The sequence below is a fragment of the Talpa europaea genome (genome assembly GCF_964194135.1).
Source record: "Talpa europaea genome assembly, chromosome: 10".
Lineage (NCBI taxonomy): Eukaryota > Metazoa > Chordata > Mammalia > Eulipotyphla > Talpidae > Talpa > Talpa europaea.
The window spans coordinates 103,421,661-103,432,167 of record NC_140077.1 but is presented as its reverse complement, the minus strand read 5'-3'; the positions used below and the strand labels follow the sequence as shown (position 1 = coordinate 103,432,167).

Here is a 10,507-nt window from a genome sequence, read left to right as displayed (position 1 = left end):
AACACTGCTTCATATGTGACTTATATGAGGGCTTATGCTCACTTTCCATTTGCTCCCTAAGCCCTGGTCCCTAACTCCAGCCTGCCTCATCTTCCTTCCTTCCTTCCTTCCTTCCTTCCTTCCTTCCTTCCTTCCTTCCTTCCTTCCTTCCTTCCTTCCTTCCTGCCTGCCTTCCTTCCTGGGACAAAAATTGTTACATCGCAATGGAAACTGCAAATGAGGGCAACTTACCTGGATTTCTATGTGTAGGGGCTATTTTAATACATTAAGAATAAATGGTTAGGGCCTCCCTGGTGGCGCAAGAGGTTAAGCACAGCACTGTGAAGCATCCACAGCCTCTGAAGCACAAATTTGATTCCCAGCCGACCAGGGAGCTCCCCACATGGTGCAGCAGATCTCTCCTGTCTCACGCTGTTCCCCTCAGCAGTGTATTTCAGCAGATCTGCCTGTTCTGTTCCCCACTCTATCTCTGGTGAGTCCTCTCACCCCCCTCCCCCACACCTCTGGCCTGTACCCCAATTCTTGCATGCATAAATAAATAAATCTTTAAAAAAATAAAATAATAAATGGGCAGGAGTCACAGCCACCAAGACTGAAGATACAACTGGGATCAAATAAAATATTGACAATATTGACCAAAGTAAGTATGTTGAATTTGCAGTGCTGCCTTCCAACAAATCTTATTTTTTAAAGATTCATTTATTTATGCATACAAGAATAGGGGTAAAGGCCAGAGGCATGGGGGGCAAGAGGATTCACCAGAGACAGAGTGGGGAGCAGAACAGGCAGACAAACCGAAAGCACTGCTGAGGGGAGCATGGGCAAGATAGGAGAGGTCTGCTGTGCCATGTGGATAGCTCCCTGGATGGCCGGGAATCGAACTCATGCTGCAGAGGCTGCAGACAGCTTCATAGGTTGCATTTTAAGCCCTTGAGCCACCAGGGAAGCCCCCGAGCAAATCTTACTTTTAATAACAACTAATGTATCACAGAATACACTTTATGATTGGTAGAAAGATGTAGTCAAAGAACACTGTGGGGATTGTTTATGGATGTATAAATTCAACCTGTTTTAGATACCTACAAATATTTAAAAATTTAAATGCATCTCTCCATGTATTTTTCAAAGAAATTGATTCGACCCTGGAGGGGAAAAAAAAGTATTATGGTATTCATTGGGAAAGTTAAAGAGTGGATTTCTACTCTTCGATGTTTCTCTTGCCTTCTTGAATTTCCTTAACAGCAGAAGAGATGCATGTATTTTGTAATTTGCAAATTCCTGCATCAAAGTCTGCCCATGTCCAACCCAGTGATTTGTAACTTAAAATATAGGTTTAAAACCTTACTTTACAGTAGCCCTATGACTTGGGGTGGTGTGGGGAGTGAATTCTCAAAGCATCAAAGCACCGATACCGGGTTGCAGAGAGGAGTGTCCATCTGATGTACTGACTGTCCCCTGGTGAATCTTTATAGAAATGTTAGCACCCACAGAGCTATTTCAAAGTTAAAAAAAAATTATATCACTTTATTTTTTTAAGCACTAGTACGTGCCAGTTACATTTAGCTACAGTACAAAGAATAAAATAGCACCTGGGAATTTTTAAGTTGATTCTAAAATATCTTGACAACTATTTTCTTCCTTTGCCCCATATCACTGAAAACAGCCTTCTTGACCACTCTCTCAGCCTACGGGGACTCTAGAGGCCTGATTTTGATGCGAACAGCCCTGAGGGAATAATCTGCTCCTCTGAAGGGGGCCCAGACCACCCCGTTCTCAATCTCGTAGGGACTGTTGTTCCTGGGGTCATAGGCGCCCCCAGGGTAGTAGACACCATTGAGATTGGCCGCCTGGCAGTTGTTGTACCACCAGCCTCCTCCGTAGACCTCCGCACAGTTCTCTTCCCACCGGTCGGCATCCCTGTCAAAGGTGCTGAACGCCATGCCCGCGTGGGCCGTGTGCTCGGCGCCCTCCTCGGCCCAGCCCTCCAGCAGCGCATCGCCTGCAGTGCCACGGTAGGAGGACACCTGCAGGGCGTAGCCTTCGGCCTCGGAGCCCACCCGCAGGTGATACTCAGCGTAAGCCCCGCGCCCCTCCCAGTCCTGTAATTCCACCCGGAGGAGCGAGCCCTTCTGGGTTAGTAAGTGGAGGTATTCATTGCCCAGCCAGAATTCCCCTTCCCCCTTGTCATTCAGGCTGCCGAAGCCTCTCTTGTAGTCCTGCCAGGTCCGGTTAAAATTCAGTGATCCATCCATTCTTTGCTGGATCAAAAGCCATCCTCCCAAACCGGTCTCTTGATCGCAATAAACAGAAAGAATCTTACTGGATCCCGGTAGCTCGATATTGAAAATGCCACTTTGGGTACCTGAAGGATGTGTTTGGAGGACATCATCACAGTCTAAAAAAAAAATTAAGCTGGTTGGAAGTAGTTACTCTCATTTAACTTTACAAAGATAGGTATGGCCCGAATTAAATGAAGACAGACTCTGGCTTCCTTTCCTCCCTTCCATGGAAAAGGATGCATTTAGACTAGGATGGAATTTATATGAGTGAGTGGCATTTAGACCTATAAATTGCAAAGAGGATTTTCCTTAATGGGTTTGGAATTTTACTTGCATATGCTGATTGATAGCAACTAATCTGAGATCATCTAAGCATCATTCAGAACTGATAGAACTTGTTTTAATCTGATCTCAATGTCAACTGAGACACACACAAGAAATATGAGGCCTAACGTGGGTGACAATTCCAGCAGCGCACAATTAGAATGGTGAAAGAATTTGATTTAACAAACTCAAAATTGAGTTTCAGAAGGATCCGTTCATTCATTTAACACGTATTTATTGAGTGATGGCTCTCTGCACTGTTAGGCATTTGGGAATACAAAGATGAACACAGCAAAGTCCCTGCCCCCATGGAACGTACAGTCTAGCAAGAAACACAAACAAACAAACAAACAAACAAGGGTGTCATCTCAATGGTAGAGGGTTAGGAAAGGTGGGCAAAGTGCTAGGGAAGCACTTTGCAGGAATAAACTTAGTCTAGGGGGTCAGGGAAGGCTTCCCCAAAGGAGGAGTGTGGATACCTCTGGTAGTGCGACCCTTAACATGGCCTCTGTTGGTAGATGCTCCGCTGGATTCTTCGAAATGGGTTTTCCCTTCAGCATCATCTACCATTTTAAGGCTCTTGCTTTCACGTGTGGAGGAGCTTCCTCGGCTGCTAGTTGTCCTGGTTATAGATTGTTTTTTGCGAGTTGTAGTTTTACTCCCAGAGGGAAACTCAGGCACACCCGAGTGGTGAGAAATGCTTTCCCTTGTGTCTGTGAAGTCAGACCCGGTGCCCAGAGACTGGGGCTTACTGCCGAATTCTTTGAAGTCAGATGAGAATAAATCTGTCATTATTTTTCCAGTTGAGCCAATGTTGAAGAAATCCGCTTCCTCCGGGTGTCTTGTATGGAAATCACTCAGGCCGCCCTGGCCAGACATAGTATGGAACAAGTCTAAGTCACTCTCATCCCCACAGTCAGAGCCATCATCGGAGTTCACCACTTCTTTGGTCACTTCTTTCCGACCGTCCACCGTCACGGTCTCAGTGATAGTCTTAGAGCATGACCGACGAATGGTAGAAGAGGGGCCACCAGAAGCGACCCTCTCCTTACCGATCACAAGCTCTTTGTCGCCTTTGGAAGTCATCAGCTTACCTGTGTGGTATTCTCTCTTTGTCCCAGCGCTTACACTTCCTGATAGGTCTTCAAATATGCCCCATCTTTCACCGGTAGGCGTGGTGTCCCCACGGCCTGAGCTCTCTGGCCTCAAACTTCCAGGTTCAGAGCTACCATTGTCCCAGAATTCGGTATCACCAGGTCCAGAGCTCCCTGGGGACCAAGGGCCAGGGCCAGTGGGTCTGGAGCTCCCCGAGGTCCAAGGGTCAGGACTGGCAGGTCTGGAGCTCCCCGAGGTCCAAGGGTCAGGACTGGCAGGTCTGGAGCTCCCCGAGGTCCAAGGGTCAGGACTGGCGGGTCTGGAGCTCCCCGAGGTCCAAGGGCCAGGACTGGCGGGTCTGGAGCTCCCCGAGGTCCAAGGGCCAGGACTGGCGGGTCTGGAGCTCCCTGAGGTCCAAGGGCCAGGACCAGCAGGTCTGGAGCTGCCAGGGTGTCGATTTTCAGTATTGCCAGGTACAGGATTCCTGGGGCTTTCAGGCACTGAGCCTGTTCCATGATAAGCAGAGTCTCCATAAGAATTCTTATCTTTCCCAAGCCCTTCTAACTCCATTCTCATCTGCTTCATTTCCACTAGTGCCTTCAACTCTGGAGGGGCCTCGTTAAGTTGGCTCTTGAAGTTTCCGGGAATCAACTCTGGAAGTGGGCTTATTTTCATCAGTGGTAAGTGCTGCCTGTCACGAGAGGGAAATAAGTCTATGGCGATAACCTGTTCAAGTTGCTTCTGCTGGTCTTCATAGTCCTTGAGATCTGTCTCACGTGTGAGAGCCCGACTGCAGGACCCTTGGCAAGATCGAATTTTAATATCAATGTCCACCTACAGAGAGAGGGAGAAAGATAAAGAGAAAAGATAGATATGTGTATAAATTCAGTCCTCTGATTTCTTAGGAAGGTAGATATAAATATATCAACTAATTCTGCTGAGTTCTTAGGAGTTCATTTAATTTTTGGAAATGGGTTGAGTTTTTGACTTGGAGACTTGCCAGCAAATTCTCTTTATTTTCCAATTATGTAGCATCCTCAGTGGGAAAAATGTTGGGTATTATCAAGCTAGGCAGGATAAGCAATAAAAGCCACTTGGAGTCATCTCATACATCAAGTATAAAGGGCTATTACTCCTGGAAGGAAATACTAATCAAATAATCCTCAGTGGATCTTAGGTTGAAGACTCAGAGGCAGGGTGATGTCAGGGCTTTGGAATAAGAAAAGCAGGGACTGAACATTTGCTTTTGAACTTTATTATCCATGTGCCCTTAGAAAACTGACTTAGTATCACTGAGCTTTTTTTCTTTATCTCTGGAGTGGAGGAAATAATATCCACTAAATAATAATAACGGACATAAAGAGCATTTTGCTCTACTATCTGCAGTGGACACCCACTGAAGGACTAAGGACTATTGCCTTCTTTTTCTCTGCTATTCAGAATCAAGGAAAACTGGTGTCAGAGACACATTATGTACTTACCTCTAATCGCTTCATGTCTATCAACTGAGCTCTGACATTTTTCTGTAGAAGGTTAATATGTTGCACTTGTTCTGTGACTTTGCGCTTCAAGACCTCAATTCTGCTTCTTAGGTCTTGTGACACTTGGCCATATGCATTATCATGGTCTGAAATAGAAAATATGGACATCGAAGTAGCTACTGAGTGGTTTTTTTGTCATAACTGATAAAAGAAGGAAATTTACTTGTAAATATTACCCCATTTCATTTTGATAAGAGTTTGCTCTTTGGAAACTTAAATTGTAAGTTCCAAATCTACTAGGCATTTGAATTTTGGACAACGTTATGTCCTACTGTCACTCCATGATGTCAACTAAGATACCCATTAGCCATCAGTAATCCAAATAAATGCAGAAGAAAAGTCTTCAGAATTTTAAAGGTGTAATTAGAGATAAAACAATCAATTTGATCACATTCCAATTATTTGATCATATCCTTCATCAAAGTGTTTGCACATATTCTTGGATATTCTTACTGAGCAGTTTTTCCTCCTACCTATACGTTTGAAAGAACCCCAAAGCTTTTTTTAGGTAAATAGAATCATTCACTTCTACTGATGACAGTAAATTAGTTAAGTGTCTCCTAAAAATATTAAAAAGTCAAGGCTTTCTGGAAGTGGGGCCTCTCTGAAGTAGCTGCCCCTGCCTGAGTGAATCCAGAGCTTCCTAGTCCTCACAAGACCTTGTATGACATGAATGTTTATTGTAAGCCTAGACCCAACTACATAATCAGTTCGGTGGAGTCTGTAAATGTAACCCCCAGCTCCATCACATGATGGCTTTGTGTCTCCAGGCAAGTGCCTTGGCCTCTCGGCTTCCTCCTCTGTCACACAGAAACAAAAATATCAACTCAAAAGTTTGGGCCCATCTCATTTTGGCTATATACTCTTAAAAAAATACCTGAATTTCACCTTCGACCCAAAATACTGACTCACCTGTGACAAACAATTCCATGCTAACCTCCTTAAAATTCAGGGGCATCATTAAAGCATGTTCCTATACTAAGTACTTTAGAATAAAATTGTGGTTGCTATAATGAGGCATATTTATTTAGGATTTTTTTTGCTGTTTTTATTGTGTGCTGTAAAGTCAAAGTTAAATGTGTAATACTTACTGTTAGCATCGGCAAAATCCCCTCTCACAATTTCCATTATATTCCTGGTCAATGAATTCGAGTCCTTGTTACTTTTCTGATAATCAAACAGTGAATTTTTGAGCTTGTTTATTCTGTTTGTAAAATCTTGATTGACTTCATCAATCAACCCTTTCATCCTGCAGCCAGAAGGGCATTTGGAATTCTGAAAAGGAAAAGGAAAAATTACATTACGGGATCCACTACAATTTTGAAGTTTTCCAGGCAGCCCTCTCTGTTCTCCAAACCTCATACCCCCAACCACCTCTTCAACTTACCTATTGAGGGGCCTCCCTGGTGGCACAAGGGGTTAAGACACAACCTATGCAGCCACTGCAGCACAAGTTCAATCCCCAGCCAGGGAGCTACCCATATTGCACAGCAGACCTCTCCTGACTCACCCGCTGCTCCCCTCAGCAGTGTATTTCAGTCAGTCTGCCTGTTCTGTTCCCTGCTCTGTCTCTGGTGAATTCTCTTACCCCCCAACACCTCTGGCCTGTACCCCAGCTCAGTATGTGTAAATAAATAAATCTTTAAAAAAAAAATTACCGATTGACTTAAAAGTAGCTTAAGAAAACTGGTTGTGTTAGGGGGAAAAGGATGTCCTAAAGCTAATTCCATACAGACTTTGTGGACTCCACCCCCACTCCAGACCAAAGTCAAAAGACACTGTGAGCTACAAATCCCATCACCACCAAAGGGAAGGTGGCTGGGACCTGAGGGTGGGGTTAAGCATCCAGGTTTGTATAAAACCAGACATGTGGGCTTTGGGGATTCCCTTTTTGGCTTTCCGCCAGCTCTCAGCACTTGGCCAGCTCTGAGAGTGCCTTTGGGTTTCCAGGTCGGTGGATCAGGTAGGACGCATTAAAGACTATTTCCCTATTTTCTCCCTGAGTTGTCCATTTTCCTTATTTCCTTTTCCCTTGTAAATAAACCTTTTATTAACTTTTTGTGTGTGCCTGTAGTGGAGTATTAATAAGTCCCTTTTAAGCACACAGGTGAGGACCCACAGCCAGGCAACCTGTTTTATATCGGGGCTGCTCCGTAACAGTTGGAGGGCCTCCCCGGTGGCGCGGCTGGTTGAGCGCAGCACTGTGAAGCTGTCTGCAGCCTCCGCAGCACTGGTTCAATTCCCGGCCGGCCAGGGAGAATCCCACATAGCGAGGCAGACCTCTCCTATCTCGCCCACTGCTCCCCTCAGCAGTGTTTTCGGTCTGTCTGCCTGTTCTGCTCCCCACTCTGTCTCTGGTGAATCCTCTCACCCTCCCAGACTCTGGCCTGTACCCCAGCTCTTGTATAAATAAAAAAATAAATCTTAAAAAAAAAAAAAAGAAAAAGAAAACTGGTTGGAGACCATAAAGAAATCAACCATAAATTACATGGCATAAAAATATTGAGTTTCATAATCCTTAGGTTGCTAGTATTTGCCTCAACGTGCAAGTAAAGTTTATTCTGTTAATTTCATTAATGATCCAGAGTTTGGGAGATGATTACAGTAGTGCTTTGGGACAAGGTTTCCTTCCGTATGTCTTCTCTAATTTGACAAGTAAGGCACTATCTGACAAGTAAGGAGCTTATCCCCCACTGAAAAAGGCTCCAGTGCCCTCCTGATCAGCCTGGATATACTTCTAGCACCACAGGGGAGGGGGCCCCAGGGGGAGAGGATGCTCCCACATGCCACCCGCTGCTGCTCACCCACTCATCGTCCGAGCAGAAGGGCCAGTCGGCATCTTTACAGGTGGAGTGCTGTTTCTCCATGATTCTGGGGCCCCGGACAGCGCCTCCTCCTTCTGAAAATTCATCTTTCTCTCCCTCTGCAGCCTGTAACATTCAATCATGGACACAAGAGAGTAGTGTTAAGCAGATGAGTGGACGCTGGCTTCTTGTAAATCCCAAGCACGAGGGGGCTCTAGCAGAGAGGATGGGCACCAACTTTGGGGGTCCTCCAGCTTCCTTCAGGTTTCTTCTTCCAAAAATTGGTAGCACCCACTGACTGGAGTTGTTATGAGAATCAACAAAGCAAATAAAATCTTTCCTGTTTCCTGCTAAAGAGTCATAGGCCTGGTGCAGTAAATAATGCAAAATAAGTGTAAATAACGAGTTTGCTTCCTTAATAAGCATATCTAAAGGAGGTGACATTCTAATAGGTTGGATCACTGGCCAGGCTGATTGATCTCCCAGGCCATCCTGGAATATCTGCCTTTCCTGAATATCTGTCTTTCCTGCCTTTGTCAAGAACTCTTGTGCTCACTGACCTATGTTATCAATGTAATGCAGTTATGTATAAAAGAGACCCTTTGTCTCTAGACAGGTGCTCAGACCTTACAAAATTATTAATATTTACCTTTTTATGTTTATTAATGTCTAGCAATAGGAAGAGAACTGAAAAATTCAGAGTTCCTTTTCTTATCAATCCTGTTTCAGTAACAGGAAAAAAATGTACGCTATCTTAGCTTAGCCATCTATCCTTCAAGTTTCAATTATAACTTTATGGGCTCATAATTTAAGCAAATATATACCAATGACACCAATGTAGTTGATTCAAACTTGGAAATGCATTTTAGGTTGCTCATTCATGTAATAATTTATTTTTATTTGAAATTAAAAAAGTAAATGGAAAACAAAAATATAACTCATTTACTGACAACTTATTTTGAACACGTTATAATTACAAATATAGCTTTAAATGTTTTAAAATTTCAATTGTGATGTATGAAATGAAAAAGAATATAAACGTATGCTTCCAATAAGACTTATATTCTAATAAATCAATGTGGGTTTTAGATTTTAAGGATTTTAACTTTTTTTATTTTATGCCATCGACTTAAGTGAATTTTGCTGAGATTATTTTAATTTCAGAGAGCTTATTACTATAATTAGTTAACATTTGTGTCTCATTCTAAGTTAAAACCTAAGCAATAATAATAATTCAAGCAACCAACAATATATTTAAAAGAACAAATATAATGCTTTTGTCTAAGGAATAAAATTACAAATTCAAACATACTTCAGAATAAATTGACACAATAAAAACAGGCAACAACTAAATATGTCAGCAAAGGAGATATAATTAAAACTAATGCATCATCCAAAATATCACTTTAGCAATTGATGTTAGTTTTATTTCCCATAAATATTTTAATGTATTACCTTACCAAAAGGGGTAAAAGTAATTTAGAAACTCACTTTTGATTTTTTGTTTATTCTCTGGTATTAGAACTTATGAATCATGATGAGCAAGAAATAAATTAGAATAAGTCACTGCTTTGATAAATAACCAGAAAATAACTGAGTTTCCTGAACATATTTATCATCTTTTTGTAAGCCTGGAATATTTCAGAAGACTTATTGAACAAAGTTTCTCTTCTGTAGGTCTCTGGTGTCAAAGTTTAGACATTATTGCAATATTCAGTAATTATTTTTAAGGAATACAGTTGTTCTCCAAAAGTACATTGCTTTATTAATTGATTCCTTCTGAATTTGCTATATAATACATAATTAAAGACAATTAATTTGTAATTAATTTTCTTGAAGTGTGAAAACAACCTTTCAGGAAAACTATATGAAACCACTGTTCAACTCATTATGGACAAATAGCAAGAAATTAACAATTAGATTTAAAATTCTTACTGTAGAATATTTTATTCTGTTAGCTAGCACTTGCTGTTCAGAGGCTTAATAGTATAAATATGGCAAAGATTTCTCCTCTTGTAAATCAAAATGGTGACTGAGTTTCAGTGTAAATTCCCTTGTGAATTTATACAGTTTGGTTCAGGTAAGTCTCCCTCTTTGGGTCAAATTACCCTGCACTCTTGAGGTGTCAAAACCACCATGGTCTAGAGGACATACATACGGCTGACCAGGCCTGCAACTCTTGTGGAATAAACACCAGACAGAAAGCAAGAAGAGAAAATGGAGGGGGCCATACCCAAACTGTGCCCATCACACTCAGGACCAGGCAGAAGATCCTTGCCGAAAACATCTTTGCCAGTGGTGGAGCTGGCTCCTGAGGAGCCCTCGAGCTGCAAGAAAGGATCACCTCCACTCTAGCTCTCATCCCATTTAAATCTGCAGGAGGTTTCATTAATCATTACCTTTGTCCTGGCTAGACAGTCAACACGCTCTCTGCATCCCTTGCTCTTTCTGTAAGGTTTGAGTC

The 10,507-nt window shown here is 42.6% G+C and overlaps 1 protein-coding gene across 1 annotated transcript; it reads right to left on the bottom strand.

The window, feature by feature from the left end:
• Positions 1–1,685: 1,685 nt before the first annotated feature.
• Positions 1,686–10,181, bottom strand: FGA (fibrinogen alpha chain; the record flags this gene model as incomplete). The annotated part of the gene is made up of 6 exons (XM_084245587.1): positions 1,686–2,395; positions 3,083–4,532; positions 5,180–5,325; positions 6,331–6,514; positions 8,044–8,169; positions 10,152–10,181. The coding sequence occupies 6 exons, from the start codon at positions 10,179–10,181 to the stop codon at positions 1,686–1,688; spliced, it is 2,646 nt and encodes an 881-aa protein (XP_084101713.1).
• Between the last annotated feature and the right edge of the window lie 326 nt (positions 10,182–10,507).